The 18,703-nt window shown below is 43.7% G+C and overlaps 1 protein-coding gene across 5 annotated transcripts in view; it reads left to right on the top strand.

The window, feature by feature from the left end:
• LOC135919563 (deoxyribonuclease TATDN1) overlaps window positions 1-18,703 on the top strand; it is a 69,156-nt gene that overhangs the window by 22,166 nt on the left and 28,287 nt on the right. For all 5 annotated transcript variants that reach the window (XM_065453477.2, XM_065453476.2, XM_065453480.2 and 2 more), the window contains exons 4-6: window positions 5,515-5,578; window positions 6,651-6,803; window positions 17,637-17,809. In XM_065453477.2, the coding sequence (XP_065309549.2) occupies window positions 5,515-5,578; window positions 6,651-6,803; window positions 17,637-17,809 (390 nt within the window). The remainder of the gene's footprint in view (window positions 1-5,514; window positions 5,579-6,650; window positions 6,804-17,636; window positions 17,810-18,703) is intronic.

The raw sequence follows: 18,703 nt of genomic DNA, 5'->3' as shown, positions 1-18,703 counted from the left end.
AAGTGACCTTCTTTGTCTTTCTGGTTTTGGAGCATTTCCCTGCACATTACTTCTGGTACTGGTCCTAGATTTTTCTCCACATCCCCAGAGAGACTCAACAACAGGCCCGCAATAGAAAAACAGTCGCATATACAGTCAACGACAACCTGTGGACACGGCAGCACTATAAGACCAAGAACATCACAATGGAAGCCATTTTTTCGGTCACCAACCTGCATGAACAGCGGCACGTCCGGCAACATCGTCACGGCGGTGCTGCCGTGTCCACTGAAACTGGTAGGCGATAGGCATGCTTTTATAGCATACAGCTGATCCCTTCTGGGCATGCGTCCTGACATCATCGTGCCCCCAGATGGTGAGCCAAAAAGACCATCCACGTGTCGATGCCCCTGGATAACGGTGGAGTCAGCAAACTGGCCGAAGTATCCGCCCACGTAAAAGTGTCGCGGCAGGCCAGCATCGTAGCGAAGCGTGATGTTTCCAGCGTCAAAGGGTTTCCCAGCTCCTCCAGCGATGAAACTAAGGCACGCGCAGAGAACCTGCATGAACAGCGGCACGTCAGGTGACATCGTCACGGCAGTGCTGCCATGTCCACTTTGTTCACTACGGATTTGAATGTGTATACCTTTGAAGGTATACACATTCACATCTTTATAAAGTTAAACCTGAATATAACGAAATTCTTGTCGATATAACAAAGTATTTAACTTTTCATAACCTCTTCTCCATAGAACACTATGCATTTAGAACCTCAATGACGAAGTGTGTTTGTGTGCGATTTCAATATAATGAAATTTCGCTTATGTCGCAAAGGAGTGCCAAGACAATCGATGGTAACTTCTGTGGACGCAGATAGTCAAATAATTGAATTACAACCTGCTGCTTACAAGAGCACCTCTCAAACTGCGCGCAGCACGACAAGAACAACCGCCATGTTTCGTATAAATTAAGTCCAAGTGTGATCAGATCCTATCGCGCCCCGCGCATTTGTGCTTTAGGTGCGAGTGAAAATGTGCGAGGGTGGGACAAGATAGATGGTGGCTTCACGAGTGCTGCCTTCCAGCGCGAGCAGAGGGAAAGTGGAGGAGCAGAGCAAGTTTACTGTAATAAGCATGCGCAAGGAGCAGGGAGGTGCTGAGGAGGGTTAGTTGGCATGCCTCTCGGCCACGGGCTGCGCATAGCTGTAAGCGCTGCAGAGCGCATACGCAGCCGCTCACGCTGCTTTAGAGGTAATTTGCCGCGCATGCAAAAAGTGGGCATTCCGAGATGACTTGTCGTCATGTGTGCTGCCTTCTCCCATGTTTAGCACTGGAGGTTGCGTGATCTTGAGTTTCGGAGATGCGTTGAAGTGAGAGGCAGATAAAGTGTTCGCTCCCCTCTGCCAGCGCTTTTCATGGTAATGTCTTCCCACTGCGGAAAATACCATAAAATGCGAGGGATACCATCAAATGCGAGGCCAGAGTGGATGCGAAACCATGACTGGCTTAGCTTTGTAATGCCAATGTGAAGGTATTGTTGACATGGCATGAATCCGTAGCTTCCACCGCCATTTCTCAAATCCTACGTAATTAAATTTTTTCGCATTGAAATTTGCTTTTTACAATTGCCCAATAATTTTGAAAATTTCGCAGCCCCTTCTGTGTAAGCAAAATTCCACTGGCGACTGTACTTGTTTGCATGAAAGGTTGAATGTCAGTGTAACGAAATTTCAATATAAAGAAAACTGGCTTAGTTATATTGAGGTGCATGCTTGGAGTGATGCCTGACACCAGCAAAAGATGCCGAGAGCGAGTAGAGCTATACTAATCCAGGTACAACGAAATTAGGAAGGTCCACTAAGGTTCAACAAAGACGCTCCCTCACCAGAACAGGAATTGGCCTGCTTAGTGCAGTAGATGGCCACCCCCTCTCAAATGACTCCAACAACTAAACCATGGTCCTCAGTCCCCAGTAGCTGTGGAGCACCTGACCAAGGCAGCGATCAGACCTGTTACGCAGCAGAGGGTGCTTAGAATCTCTCGGTCCGGACAGGCCGCCAATGGAAATTGACCCGGTCAACCTTTAACGCCCGACCGAACTCTGTCGAGTGAGCCTAGCTTAGCAGGACTCTTTGAGGAACTATCAGACATTGTTTGCGATATAATTGGCCTTAGTGACATCTGAAAAACTGGTGAAGCTTATTAACTCGTGAAGCTTATTAACGGCCATGTCCTCTGCTATAAAGGTCTCCCAGATTACAAGCAATACGGTGTAGAATTCCTAATCCATTAGGACATAGTGGGCAACATTAATGAGTTATACAGCAATAATGAGAGGGTAGCAGTAGTCGTAATCAAACTTAATAAGAGGTATAGATTAAAGATAGTTCAAGCCTATGTTCCAACACCCAATCACGATGACGATGAAGTAGACCCGTTTTATGAAGATGTTGAATCAGCGATGAGAAAAGTTCAAACTCAGTATACTGTAGTAATGGGCGACTTCAATGCGAAAGTGGGGAAAAAGCAGGCTGGGGAACAAGGAATTGGCAACTACGGTTCTAGGAATGCTAAAGGGGAGATGTTGATAGAATTCGCAGAAAGAAATAAGCTTCGAATAATCAATACCTTTTTCAGGAAGAGTAGCAACTGAAAGTGGACCTGGAAAAGCCCTAATGATGAAACAAGAAGTGAAATTGATTTCATAGGTTCTGCCGATCCCAGTATAGTGCAGGATGTAGAAGTGATAGGTAGGGTAAAGTGTAGTGATCATAGATTAGTGAGGGGCTAGGATTGACTCAGTTTAGGGAGAGAAAATGTAAAATTGGTCAAGAAGAAACAGGTCAACCTAGAGGCAGTAAGGGTAAAAGCAGGCAAATTTAGGCTGGTACTTGCCAACAAATATGCAGCCTTAGAACAGAGAGATGAAGATGACGTAGAGGCAATGACTGAAACCGTAACTAGACTGGTTTCAGAGGCAGCATTCGAAGTGGGAGGCAAGGCACCAAGGCAACCAGTAGGCAAGCGCTCCCAAGTAACAAAGGACCTAATAAAGAAACAACAAAGAATGAAAGCATCCAACTCAAGAGATAAGATAGAATTGGCGGAACTATCAAAACTTATGAAAAAGAAAAAAAATAACGAATATTTGAAACTATAACATGAGAAAGACTGAAGAAGCCGTAAAAAATGGACGCATCCTGAAATCAGTGAGAAAGAAACTTGGCATAGGGCAAACAAAGATGTATGCACTGGAAGATAAGCAGAGTAATATCATCAGCAATCTGGAAGGTATAGCAAAAGCAGCGGAAGAATTCTATACTGACCTATACAGTACCCAGAGGAGCCATGATACCTCCATTCGAAGCAGTAATGAACATGTTGCAGAGACTCCTCCTATAACTAGCGATGAGGTCAGAAGGGCCCTGCAAGGAATGAAACGATGAAGAGTGGGAGGGGAAGGTGGAATAACAGCCGACTTAATCAAAGATGGAGGAGACATAATGCTTGGAAAACTGGCAGCTCTTTATACAAAGTGTCTATCGAGTGCAAGGGTCCCAGAAAACTGGAAGAATGCAGACATTATACTAATCCACAAAAAAGGAGACGTTAAAGAAATGAAAAAATATAAACCCATTAGCTTGCTCCCAGTACTATATAAATGTTCACTAGAATAATCTCGAATAGACTAAGGGCAATACTGGACTTCATTCTACCAAGGGAACAGGCTGGCTTCAGGAAGGGATGCTCTACAATGGATCACATCGATGCCATTAATCAGGTAATCGAGAAATACGCAGAGTACTCTAAATCCCTCTATATGGCTTTCATAGATTACGAAAAGGCATTTGATTCAGTAGAGATACCAGCAGTCATAGAGGCATTACGTAATCAAGGGGTACAAACTGCTTACATAAATACTTCGGAAAATATCTACAGAGATTCCACAGCCACCTTAATTCTATACAAGAAAAGAAGGAAGATATCTTTAAAGAAAGGGGTCAGACAAGGAGACACAATCTCTCCAATGCGCGTGCTTGGCAGAAGTATTCAAGCTATTAAACTGGGAAGGCTTAGGAGTAATGATCGACAGCGAATATCTCAGCAACCTTCGATTTGCCGATGACATTGTTCTATTCAGCAACACTGCAGACAAGTTGCGACAAATAATAGAGGACCTTAACAAAGAGAGCGTGAGAGTGTGGTTGAAGATTAACATGCAGAAGAACAAAGATAATGATGAATAGCCGGGCAAGTGAACAAGAATACAGGATTGCCAGTCAGTCTCTAGAGTCGGTGAAGGAGTACATTTACCTAGGTCACTTAGTCACTGGAAACCCTTATCATGAGAAGAAAATTCATAGAAGAATAAAAAATGGGTTGGATCACATACGGCAGAGATTGTCAGCTCCTGACTGGAAGCTCACCGTTATCATTGAAAAGGAAGGTGTACAATCCGTGCATTTTACCGGTGCTGGCATATGGGACAGAGATTTGGAGACTGACAAAGAAGCTTGAGCACAAGTTAAGGACCGCGCAAGGAGCGATGGAACGAAGAAAGCTAGGCGTAGTGTTAAGAGATAGAAAGAGAGCGGTTTGGATCAGAGAGAAAACGGGTATAGCTGATATTCTAATTGACATTAAAAGAAAAAAATGGAGCTGGGCCGGTCATGTAACGCGCAGGTTAGACAACCATTGGACCATTAGGGTTACAGAATGGATACCAAGAGAAGGGAAATGCAGTTGAGGACGGCAGAAGACTAGATGGTGCAATGAAATTAGAAAATTCGCAGGCGCTTGTTGGTATCGGTTGCCACAGTGCATAGGATCTGCATAATTTTTCTTCTGTTGCTCTCTCTGCTTTGTCAAGTCAAGTTCGAATAAATGAAAGTGTTCCTACCTCGAGTACGGGTGCATGATAGCTTTGAGATGGCTGATAGCACAGGACCTTTAACTGTTGATTGGAGCGGTGGCTGTTCTGACTTTAAATACAAGCCAAGCTTAGACTTAGAATATGACAGCTTGTCATCCAAGGAAGACACTTTGACCTCATCGGATTCTGACACAGGCATCTAAAAAAAATTCGAAGTGCAGTGATGTTTTCCTGTCTGCTGCGCATTTTATTCCTTTTGTCAGATAGAAATGTGAGGACTATATTAAGAGAGCATTTGTCATTATGCATGCCATCTTTTCCACTTCTGCATAACGAAAAATGAACAAATGTGCTCATTTTTTAGTATCCAAGAAAAAAATGCCAGGTGCTGGGGATTGTGTCACCTCTGTAAAAACTCGACACTGAAAAGGGTTTAAAACAATGTTGACTTATTCTTCGGAGTTGCATGCATTTTGTTCATGATCTCGTTTTGTGCCTCTTTTTCTTCATTGTGCACAAAATTAGAAGGCTGATTGTGTGGTGTTTTTGGGCACATAAATGAATAATTCAATTCAACATTATGGAACACAAGGAATTTGGAAATTCAATTTTGCTTCTCGTGCATGGTAAAAGTCCGGTGCTATTTCTTGTTGCCCTACGTAGATACTGGTGACGGGAGGCAGCCTGGAGGACAGCCGTCAAGCTCTGGAGCTGGCTAGCGCCCACGGCAAGTGGCTCGCTTATTCAGCATGCATGGCACTGGTTGCTAAGGTTTCCATCATGGCAATGGGCCTGCGACATGGGCTCCTCACACGCCGCAGTAGCTTTGTGGCTATGCGGTTTCAATGACCTCGATGTGACAGGATCTCTGCTCCAGTGACTGCACTCTAGTCGTGGGTGAAATGAAAAAATTCTCATGTACTTAGATTTAGGTGTGCATTGAAGAACCCCAAATTATCAGAATGAGCCCAGAGCCCCCACTAAGATGTACCTCATCATCATAGCATTGTTCTGGCACTTAAAACTGCAAAGTTAAATTCTTCTTATGTGGACTCCTCAGACGCACTAACACAAGGCAGTGACTGTGATAGCGCTGTCTGAGTAAGCTAGGATGAAACGAATGCTGATGGGAAGTTACTCCTGGTGCAGATGGAGTAAAAGGTACACGAGGACATCAATAATGGCTTCCACTATGGAAGTCGCTGTGTGCTTATGTCGGACTAAAGCATGATGCCTTTTAAGCTTCTTGAATAAGGAGGTGTATGAACGACTATTCAGCGCAACACTGCTGATGCTCCCATACAACAGCTCGCAAAATTAATTGAACATCTTGCAAATTGCGCACACTGTCACAGTTGACTGAAACTTAACATTGTGCCGAGCTGCTTGTTGCAACAACACAGTGACAAAAGCCTCGTGGCGCCTCCTGGAATGGTATTCTTAGTTGGCCACTTTCAAAAATATAGCTTTCAATGGATGCTGATTGGCTAAGTCGCCAGAGAGAGTACTGGCTGCTTTAGTGAGGCATCGCACGAGATGCCACATCATGCAGAAGTGAAATGATTGACTGAGAATGCGACCTCTGGCCTACTTTCCATAACTTTAATGAATACTGTAGGCACCCATTCTATTACTCTGAAAAACCACTGACTGTCTGTTGCACACATATATTACCAGAACCTGCTTAACTTCCTGTTCATCTCAGCATGAATACCGGCTGCATTTGTCTGCCTCTCTGGTCCATTCCGTTGCCTTCTTGTCTCTTAGTACTCGTGCACGTACCACCCCTACCAATGCAGGGGGCCTGCTGTGGAGCACGGTCGGCTGCCACCCAACCAGGTGTGGGGAATTTGAGGGTCCACATGGTCCACCTGACCGCTACCTGGAGCAGCTGTCAGGGCTGGTGAGGCAGGGTGCCGGCAGGGTGGCTGCCCTGGGCGAGATGGGACTCGGTGAGGCAGTCTACAAGAGGTGCTAACATTTGGTTGGCTGGTTGGTTGCTTTAGAGAGTTTCCAAACTTCTTGGTCAGAGGGCCAGATTTGCAACGAGTGACAAGTTGTGGGCCAGATAACAAACACTTGAATAGATGTTTAATTGTATATTTAAATAAAAAAAAAATTTGAAAAATCATTTAACATAGGTAACAGTACTGGGCGTAGACTAAAAACAGTATTTAATTATCTTGACTTGGTTCATTCAATTAACTTTTTATCTTAATTAGTTGCATTGACCTTCTAATATTACATCTATAAAGGGAATGAAGTAACCACTTTAGGGTTATAATTGCCCTTTTACTGCTACGTCTTGGTGGATATATTGATTTCGAATAAGATTAAGATTAAACATTCGTTGTGACAAACAGGCTTGTTCTCACTTTCCGGCAGCATGCAAGCATTTTTTGCTTGTTCGCACATAATCTGTCTGCACCACCCAGATATCTACAGGACGTTGAGGAGTTCTGAGAAGCATTGCTGTTCTTTGCAAACACGAATGCTTTTAACCCATCCACACTTCCACAAGCCATACACAGGTGGAATCATCTTCCAGATGTTATCGCCTCTGATAATAACCTGAATACATTTCGTCACAAGCATGAGGCACATTGTTTGCAATAGTTCTGTAACATGGATTCATCATTTAATTTAGTTCTTTTAGTTCTTTTAGTTCTTATTTTGCAGGCATATTCTGTTTTATTGCATTTTTTTTCATCTTTTTTTTTTCACTTGTGTTGGAACCTTGTTTTGTATTTTGCAATTTACTTTATTGCATTGCGTGTGGATGTTAATCTGCTTTGTAATACTGTTCCTTACTAGTTTGCTTAACCTTTCATTGTAATAACGAAACCTCCTTTAACTCGATGCCTTTTGGGCCTATAAGGTATATGTAAATAAATAAATAAATAAGTAAATAAATAAATAAATAAATGGTCCTTTGTTTTCCTGGTGTGTCGTTACTGCAGCTCCCGTACTGATTCTAGCACATAGTGCTTATGTTTCACTAGTGTAGAACCGTTGGCCACTTGGTGTAGCATTGCCAATGATCATTATCAACCTTCCCCTGTCCTGCACCAGCTGATTCCACCTTGTGCATGCAAATTTCTTAATTTCATCACCCCATGTAGTCTTTTGTTGTCCTTGACTGCACTTCCCTTCTCTTGGCACCCATTCTGTAACCTTAATTGTCCACTGGTTATCTTTCCTACGCATTACATGGCCTTCTCAGCTCCATTTTTTTCTTTTAATGTAAATTAAAATATTGTCTATACCTGTTTGCTTTTTGATCCGCGCTGCTCTCTTGCTGTCTCTTAATGTTAAGCCTATCATTCTTTGTTCCATCACTCTTTGTGTGGTCCTTTACTTGTTTTCGGGCTTCTTTGTAAGTCTCCAAGTTTCTGCCCCATGTGTTAGCACCGGTAAGATGCACCGATTGTACACCTTTCTTTTCAATGATAATGACAAGCTTCCAGTCAGGAGCTGACAATATCTGTGTGTGCTCCAACCCAATTTTATTCTTCTGTATACTACCTTCTCATGATCACGGTCTCCTGTAATTCACCTAGATAAACATACTTCTAAAAAAAATTTGTGTGGTTTTACGTGCCAAAACATCGATCTGATTATCAGACACGCTGTAGTGGGGGACTCCGGAAATTTGGACTACCTGAGGTTCTTTAACGTGCAGCTAAATCTGAGTACACGAGTGTTTTCGCATTTTACCCCTATCGAAATGCGGTCGCCATGGCAAGGATTTGATCCTGCCACCTCATGCTTAGTAGCTCAACACCATAGCCACTAAGCAACCACGGCGGGTTGTAAACATACTGTTTCACGAACTCTAGAGGCTGACTGGAGATCTTGTTCTCTTGCCAGGCTTTTGAGCATAATCTTTGTCTTCTGCATAATAATCTTCAACCCCACTCTTACACTTTCTCTGTTAAGGTCCTCAGTCATTTGTTGTAATTTGTCCCCAGTGTTGCTGAACAGGACAATGTCATCTGCAAACTGAAACTTGCCGAGATATTCGCCGTTGATCCGTACTCCTAGGCCTTCCCAGTTTAATAGCTTGAATACTTCTTCCAAGCATGCAGTGAATAGCATTGGAGAGATTGTGTCTCCTTGCCTGCCCCTTTCTTTATAGGTATCTTTCTACATTTCTTCTGGACAATCAAGGTAGCTGTGGAATCTCTGTAGATATTTTCCAAGATATTCATGTATGTCTCCTGTAAACACCAGCCTGAATTGGTCTGCTTTTACCCTTACTGCGTCTAGGTTGGCCTGTTTCTTCTTGACTGATTTCACTCTTTCATTCTTCATATTGAGAGAAACCCTAGACCTCACTAACCTATGATCACTGCATTTTACCCTTCCTAACACTTCTACATCCTGCACTATGCTGGGATCGGCAGAAGGTATGAAATCGATTTCATTTCTTGTTTCACAAATAGGGCTTTTCCAGGTCCACTTTCTGTTGCTGCACTTCGTGAAGAACGTATTCATTATTCGGAGCCTATTCCTTTTGGCGAATTCTACCAGCATCTCTCCTCTAGCGTTGCTAGAATCGACGCCATAGTTGCCAAATGCTTGTTCACCAGCCTGCTTTTTCCCTACTTTTGCATTGAAGTCGCCCATTATTACAGTATACTGAGTTTTCACTTTTTTCATCGCTAATTCAACATCTTCATGAAACTGTTCTATTTCTTCACCATCATGACTGGAGGTTGGAGTATAGGTTTCTACTACCTTTATTCCATAGCTCCTATTTAGCTTTATTATGACTACTGCTTCCCTCTCATTAATGCTGTAAAATTCGTTAATGTTGCCCGCTATGTCCTTACGAATTAGGAATCCTACCCCATACTTTCTCTTATGTGGAAGACCTCTGTAGCAGAAGATGTGGCCATTTGTCAGCACTGTATAAGCCTCACCAGTTCTAACCTCATTAAGGCCAATGATATCCGAAACAATGCCTGGTAGTTCCTCAAAGAGTGCTACTAAGCTAGCCTCACTCAACAGACTTTGGGTGTTAAAGGTTGCAAAGGTCAATTTTCATTGGTGGCCTGTCCGGGTCCTGAGATTCTTAGCACCCTCTGCTGCGTTACAGGTCTGATGGCCCCCTTGGTCAGGTGCTTCGCAGCTGCTGGGGACTGAGTGCCCTTGGTTAACCGAATGAATCATTTGGGAGGTAGTGGCCATGTACTGCATTAGGGAGGCGAATTCCTGTTCTGGTGAGGGAGCGTCTTTGTTGAAGCTTAGTGGGCCTTCCTAATTTGGTTGCACCCGGATTAGTATAGCTCCACTGGCGCTCGGCATTTTTTCCCCCTTTTTTGCTGATGTCAGCCACCATTACAAGCTTGGAGATGTAGTGGACTGGAGGAGGATTTTAACTTACGAATTTCACATTGGAAGTCCAATGTTCTATCTGTGCTCAAAAATGGAAAATTAAGAAAAAAGAAAAAGAAAGGAAGAATAGAGGGGTGGGGGGGATTTGAATTTCTGACTATAGCAACCGAGATAGCTCAGTTAGGTAATCCCGTAGGCGGCGAGGCCACCTTATGGTGCAGAGCATCTGCCCAGAGGATCCTACAGTCCTAAAAACGCCCTTGAATTATTGACGATAGGCGGCTTATTGTTGCACCTGGCTGCCCCAGGCATTTAATAAGTCTTTTCAGACCCAGTCGCCATCGAATCACAAATGGTACGCTATGCCTCTTATCTACATCAAACGCATCTGTCCCCTAGAGGTGGTGTGATCAGTAAGACATGGTTTGAGCACTTCACGCAGGGGTACAACCGTGCATGAAATATTTACCAGAACAAATCTTGTACCATGTCGAAGGCCAATCCATTGAGTGTGACTGAGGTGCACTGGCGTAGACATATACCTAAATAGATACGGACACTTTTGCTTAAGGACAAATCCGAAGAGTCCAACACCGGATTTTCTGCAAAATGGTGCCCTTAAGGTGCTCACGTTAAAAGAATAATGTGCACATGCACTCGCTTCGATTGCAAAAGGGGGGCATCTAAGCAAGCACGTTTTGGCAGTGCGCTTCAAAAGTTGCTGGAGATAAATTCTTGACCATTTAGTATGTTATGAAGTGTACAGTGCTAACATCTATTCATGCATTAAGTTGTTTGAATATGTTTGCAAGATAGATATGAGCAAATTCATATGTAGGTAGGTTTATGAAGGGGAAATCTCGTCCACTTTTTAAAAAAATGCCATGTATATCCAGTAGATGAGTACTAAAACAGATGTTAGGAATTTGTCCAGTTTAGATTATTTTTTGGGTGTTCTCACTAGAAAGTCAGTGCAAGATATGTCAGTAGTGTCAATCTAAGCCCTTTTCGTAAACCCTACGTGCCTAAAACATTCCTTGAATTATGTGTGATAGACGGGTTTTACTGATTGCGATAGGTAGCAGTGTGTCGTTGTAGATTTACAGATGGTTCTAACAACTTGGTTCTGAACTGCACATAAGCAGACAGCCGTGAACGCGGCTAAGTACACTAGATATTTTCAACAAGCTTGAACAGTACTGAAACGAGAATGGAAGGAGCTACGTAAAACAGTGCAATACACCGGGCAGAGAGCGCTCTTGTTGGTTTGTTTTGCTCTCTGTCCTGTGTACTGTGCTATTTATTTTTGACAATGTTTAAATTCTAACAGTCACCAGTAAAAAAAGAAATTTCTGTAAGTTGTAGTGTAAGCTTACTCAATAAAATTAGTTAGAAATGTTGTGCGACTACCTGTTTGAAAGCCACCCCATTTTTTTTTCTTTGTGATTACAACCACGGAGCCTTAATTGCTATACCTGTATGACTAAAAAGCACTTTCCCCCTTGTCTCGTGTCTATTTTATTTCTTTCATGCCATGTAGGTTTTCTTGCACTCTTAAGTTATGTCAGTTGCTGTAGTTTGCGGTATGCTTTTTAATGACCAATAATCAATATCGCAATGGATACCTTACTCTGTAGGAAGACAAGTTACTCCAGGATATTATTAGTTGCGCAGAAACATTTTTGACTGGACCCTAAGCTAATTTTTTTGCATAGTTGGGTCGATTAACCTGGTTGAATAACTACTTGTGACTGATCTGCTAATTACTAAATAATGAATCGACAAAATTCCTAAGCCCTAAAAAGTCATTAAGTGGGGGTGAAAACTTCAGAGCTAGGTGGTTTTCAAGTGTTCGATGTGAGAACTCTATATCTACGTAATGCCCACAATGTGCCCATAGCTCCTACATAGAACACATCAGGCATATCAAAGGCCTTCTAGAGTGCACAGGAACCTCCATAGTTACAGGAAACGGGAGATGAATTGAAATCACACATATGGCAATGACAATGTGTGACAGCACCGCAACAAGGCACGAAGTACAATACTATGCATCAACTCTGAAAAAAATTTCACATAATTACGAAAGCTTTAGCAACGTATAGTAAACCTTTGGGGGTAAATTTTTTTCACCAGATACGACCCCCTTGGGTCATTCTTTTTTGCAAGATTTAAACTAATCCGAGTGACCCACTTGCACAAAGATTTACTGCAATTTTTTTAGAGTGACCATAAATTTCCGCCTGTGTGTTGTAGAATTTAGGTTGCCCCACTACAGTAGGTATGTAAACAGTCTTTTCAAATTTTTTAAAGTTGTCCTCTCCTGTTATTGTACCATCTATCATAACAGGAGTGGTAAAGGAGCTTTTAAGGGTGTTCCAGCTAATGTTATCAAAGCTGTTCAAAGAAAAATAAGAGAGTCAAAGAACAGTGTGCAAAATACAATTTTACTTTGTTCGGTCATCAGAGGTCTGACGACCGAACACCGTAGGTTCTAAAATAATATCTGGCACTGTGTATTTTAAATATTTCTTTTCTTTGAACAGCTTGGCTAGTGTTAGCTGGGACACGGCATATGTGCTGTAGTTTTGAGGGCCAAAAGCGGGTAAAAGCTCTCTCATTCTAGCGCGCCTGGGTGAAGTCGAGAAAACTTCGGTGCGTCTTCTAACATGGTGGCGTGAGGCTCCCGATTCCTCGGCACAGCCTCAGATGAGGTGCCGTCGTGGCGGGATCATGTAACTACAGTGAAGCTGGCTCCCAGGAAGAAGGGAAATAGCGTAAGGTTTTGTGGGGAAGTTCTGCTCCCAGGTGGAGTTCCAGCGAAGGCTTTGCGGGTCCACCCATCATTGGATGGACCACCGCCATCCTTGGGCCAGTCGGGAGGTATCCGTGAGCCAGGTCCAGCTTACGCCATAGTTTGGAGACCCCCAGTTTAAATGATTGATTTATTGGTTGTTTAGATAATTGGTTTTGATTGATTAAGCTGGTTTTGATGCATTAAAAGGCTACTCAGGTGATTTTTCAACCATGTCAGAGTTATGGCAATTCTATATTCCTGAGACCCCCCTGTCACGTGTCAGATAGCAGAATTTCTCAGCAAATTAAAAACAATATTAAATGAAATAATTAATATTGCAATAGTCGTCATGTGTTTTACACTGACCCAGTATATCAAGTTGTCTAATAGCTTACACCACTACGTGTGTGGTCGTGATCGTGATCCTGTCGTGTTCATTGCATCATCATTATTTGGGAAAGAGAAGGAAAAGCTCATTTGGGAAGGAGAAGGGAGGTCAGGATAAGCATGGCTCATTGTAGATGCTCATTGTTTGTCAAATGTCTCTTTTTTAATGTTAGCCCATGGCCAGGCCCAGTCCTTGGAGGACATCACTGTCTTAATGTTTCTGTTACACAGATATGCTCTCACACAAGAGCTTTGTGGCATTCGAAGGTTTATATGGTGTGGTCTCTAGAGGCTGCTGCACATCTCTCATTGAGATGTGCTGTTTCATCTTGACAATCTACCAAAGCGTTGTTTACATTGATTCCCACAGCCTAGATGTGATGCCTAAGCTTTAACAAAGGACAGGTTAGGGGCAACAGGAAGACTGTCTGTCTTCTTCTGACGTCCCCATCCAGTCCTTTGTTATGCCTTAAGTGGACCCTGAAATGATTTTGACGATATTGTACAAACATACTGAGTCAGTAGGGTAGGATCTTCTAATCGTTATGTGACACATTTAACTACACTGCGTACAGCGTGTAATTTATAAGATTTTTAAAATGTACATCGCTACAGATTGCAGTGGCACTGCTCCCCTGAGCTTTCAGCATCTCAATTACAATCTATGTAGCCAGCACGCTTGACGTCAGTTTGGTGAGCTATCCGATTGGCTACGCAGCTTGCATCATGGATAACTTATCCATCTTTATGGTGATCAAATGTTGTTCACAATAGTTGGAATGTTTGTTAATTTGTTTCTGTAAGAGAAAGTATCAGAAAGAGAATACACAACGACAATTCATCACTACACTCAAGTACTTCCGGCAGACAGCAAGGGCGCTATAACGTAAAACTATTCGAAACTTTTCTATTACAATTCTGCAATCAGCTCTCCGCAATGGGTCAAAAACTTTTTTGGGCCACCCCCAGTTCACATGGCTGGCATGCGACATCACGAAAACCGGGATAGCTCCCCATCTGATATGACCTGTACACACTGATTAGGCATGATCTAACTGAACAAAAGAAAAATAGTTATTTCTGATTCGACGCCTTTTCGCCATTAGCCCTTGGCTATTGGTCAAAAGTTTTCGGGCTGCACCCACTTCACCTGCCTGTCACGCAACGTCACAAAACTGCAAAAACTCACCGCACCAAAGTGACGTGTACTCATTTATGATGCATTAGTATGCTAAACAAAACTGAATTTTCTTCTGAATAGCCTTGCGTGGCTGTGTAATGCTTTCGAGCACTTTTGGCACGTTTACGACCTCATTCTCCTAACTCTTTTCACTGATGATTCGTTTTAGCGTCATTCGTAAGCTTTCATTGCATGCTGCCGCGATTTTCAACCAGCATTCGCAAGCTAAGTAAGGGAAAGCGGACCAATCGCAGACGCTGACACCACCCCCTTCATGTGGTTATCGATTTTCAGTGCAGTGGCTCGACCCCATTGAATCGCTCTCTACTTGAGCTTGCTCCTCGCCTCTTGTAAGCCAATTAGATGAGACAATCCACTCAGTGTAGGCTATTCAATTTTCAAGCAAACAAAAGTGACCTCCTATGAATGACGAGAGCATTTGATTGGTCTGTTCGGGCAACTCTGCAGGTGACCACCCAATGCTTGCATCAGCAGTTACGCAAATTTGATGTCAGGAGAATGGAATGAAAACATAATTGGACTAGTTTTACGTTATAGGGCCCCAAGTGTCATCTGCTCGTGTTACAACATGTTCCATGTTGACATTTGCTGCACAGTCAGTGTTAGTCTCAAGGTTTCTTTTCACAAAGGCTATGAATCGCCGTTGCTGCGTTGTGGGCTACAAATCTAGCAATTAGCAACATGTCAAGCTGCGACATTGTCTACCTCTGCAAGGCAACAGGCGAGCAGAGTAACCGATCAGTACGGTACCAGATCAATAGCAGGATAATATGCGTTTGTGGCTGTCACTTCATGCTAGAGGATTACTACCACAATAGAGAGTTTTAGCATGTCCGGTACTTCAGTAAACGCAGGTGTCAGATAGGCAGAGGTGCCAACATGAACAGCCTGCAAGGTGCAGCCACCTGCTGGCACAGAGCTCAACTAGACAAACACAGAGCTAATATAGCAATAACGAAGTGTATTCAACGTTGTTGCTTGTGTAAATTTTCAGCAGCAGCCTAATCATGAACATGATGTCTTTTTAAATGTTTAAAATGTTCTACACTTGGTAACAGAAACACAGTCGAACATCGATATATCGAACGGTGCGGTGATCATGAAATAGTTCATTATAGCTAGGCTTCAATATATACAATAACGTAAAAAACACGTAAAAAACTTCTGCAAATCAGTCAATCAACCAAGGGCGCTGCAAATCAAGTGAACTAAGGGTGCAATCGGGAATCGTTGTTTGGAATGCGTGTTTCGGTGGCGCCATGCGCAATTGGTTTAGGCCGTGCTAACTTCATCAGCCGGGAATGCTAGGTAGATTGCGCCACATGCAATTAGCATAGGCCATGCCTATTTCATCAGCCGCGCGAAGTCGGCACAGTCTAGGCTGATCGCGTGCGGCGCAACTGAACGCGCATGCTGAACAATGATATCTGATCGTGCCCCAATCGTGGCACAGTAAGTACTCACTTAAAGCTTCACACAAAGTATTTATTTATTTGGCTGAAAGTACTGCAACAGTGTAGCCTGCTTCTTATTGGCAGCCGCATGCTTAAACATCTAGTCCTCGACATAGTCTTAAAAGATCCACAAGCGATAAGCCGGTAGTGGCGTAGAAGAGTCAAAGCAGCTACAGCCTCAGTTCAATTCGAGCATGGAGCAACATCAGCTCTTGCGAGATCAACCTCGGCAGTGTCTTGTTTAGCCACTATTTCTGCTGCGATCTCCACGTCTGTCAATCGAAGCATTTTGAAACACTGTCAATAACAAAATATGAAGTGGCATCTGCCAAGGCGTCTATGAGTGAGCCCAGTGAGCGCGTGCTGTCGCATGTCTTTGTGAATGCCAACCGCCATTCCTTGCGAGGTCCGACAGGCACAGAGCACTGCACCGAGGAGGAGTCAGTGCGGCAAATGCAATGTGTCGTTGACGTTTTCGTACTAACCAAGCCGCCGCATCTTTACGCCGCTGCGTTGAAATGGCACCCTCAGCGTGATCGATGTGTGCACCTTTAGTGCGCAGCAGTCAGGAACGCCCGTCGTGCTACCGCTATCTTTGAGAGTGTTGCAGGAAAGCTCACTGCCTGTCAAGAGAGTGCACGTGGTCTAGGATGGCAGAGTTTGATATATCCATTTTATGTCTGACCCTGTTCAAAATAAAAAGTTAAAAATACATGCCTTTTTCCAGGTGATATAGAAAGTGTTCGATATAAGCAATGATTCGATATATCCATGTGTGATATATTGAGGTTTAACTGTATTAGCTCTGTGCCACCAGCTGGTGGCATCATTCAGGGTGCTGACATTTATGCTAAAGCCCCTTCATTGCAGTGGTAGTAGCATGCTGGGTTATGCCTCCACCCATTCGTCAAAACACCCAGCTTGCCTGTGTTTACCAGAAAGCTGGACATACTCGGCGCTGTGACCGAACGCTTGCAATGCATGCTGCTTGGATAGCTCTCGCTGGCGAACAGCTGCCAGGCAGCTAGTGGAGAGGGTGGACAGGCCTCACGCGCTGGCTCCAAGGCAACCGAAGTAGACATCACATCGTGACACAGAGCCAGTGAACGCAGAGCTGCCCCAATTGCTCGGCGATTGAGTTGAGGAGAAAAAGCATGGCTATGGAGGAGGGTAACTTGTAATTATCTGTAGCTCTCCTAATATCAGATGCTTCACCTAAATTGTGGCCTGAATGTTTTACTGTAGCTGTACCCTACGTGTATACAAAATTTATTCTGACCGTTTCATGGACTCTTTTAGCCATGTGTCTAGCCTTGAGGTTTCACCAACTAGCTCGACCACATGGTTACTGGATTCCCACATGTGTGGAATCTCCGTAAAATTAACATTTAATTCGAAGAATGCTTCATTTGCATTGCTATGACTTTTAGGCTAAGCTATGTTCAGCTGCAATTCGGAAGCTGAAGCTTTCACATCTTGGCTTTTCTGTGGTGGCTCTGTGCCCATTATGAAACATGTATTGACAGTGGTGCCAGATTTCTCACTAGGTCATATTGTAAGAAACTCTGTGGGTAACAGTGTTGTTTCCCAATTGTGTTGCATGCAGACTATGAGCGGCTGCAGTTCTGTGACCGTGAGACGCAGCTGCGCTACCTGGAGCTGCAGCTTCAGTTGGTGCGCCCCAGCGGAGGCCTGCCACTGTTCCTGCACTGTCGCAAGGCTGCACCCGACCTGCTGGACGTTCTCAGTCGCAACAGGGGCCTCTTCACCGGTGCCGTGGTCAGTGCCACCTTTCTCCACATGACTTGGGGTCCGTGTGTGCCTTGAGAGACTGTATCGAGTGTATTTATTTGGACTATAGTAGGACCTTCTTGAGGGCTGCTTGGCTCATACTTGAAGGGAGATTAAAACTGCGCGAAAAAACAAGGACAAGCAAAAGAAACACCATTGCGCTCGTGGTGTGTGGTGTGTTTCTTCCACTTGTCCGCATTTTCTCGCGCAGTTTTAGGCTCCCTTCAATTATTTAGACTACACAAAATATTTTTAAAATTGCCTGCAGCAGATAGCTTAATTCTAGTCATTGGCTGGAATGCTCAAAGAGGTGGACATTACAGAAGAAATCGAAATGTATATTCGACTAATAAACAAAAAATAAACAAGAAATTGCTGAATCACTTTTTAATTACCATATTTTTGCAAGCATAACCCATTCAAACAATTCAAAAAATTTTAAGGTAAAGTCAGGGTGCGAGAGATGAGAGACAAAACTTTATCGGAAGTCCTTGCTGGTTTCAATGGAGGCGGGGGAGCTGGGAAGCTAGCCCCACTGGAGCCTCGCTTCCTCAGGCAGTGGCCACACCTTAAGTGTCGGGGGCAGCGGAGGCCAACTGGACTACCCAGAGTTAGTCCTCCAGACATTCACTGAGCAGCACGGCCTCTCACTGCTCCGGCATGGCGATTCTGAATGTAGGATTGGTGCTGTGGTTTGATGGTGCATGGTGCTGCAGGACATGCCCAGATAATGTGGTCGAAATCTGCACGTGGCGCATGGCATGTTTTGCAGCGCGGTGTGAAGGCGTCGGAGTAGATGTGATGGTAAAGAGATGGTGTAGGAAACCTGCGCGACTGTAAGAGCTGCCACATGGTTGATTGATATACCGCATTCAGCACTTT

Source organism: Dermacentor albipictus, chromosome 8, assembly GCF_038994185.2.
Source record: "Dermacentor albipictus isolate Rhodes 1998 colony chromosome 8, USDA_Dalb.pri_finalv2, whole genome shotgun sequence".
In the NCBI taxonomy this organism is placed as follows: Eukaryota; Metazoa; Arthropoda; class Arachnida; order Ixodida; family Ixodidae; genus Dermacentor; species Dermacentor albipictus.
This window is presented reverse-complemented; position numbering and strand designations above follow the sequence as displayed.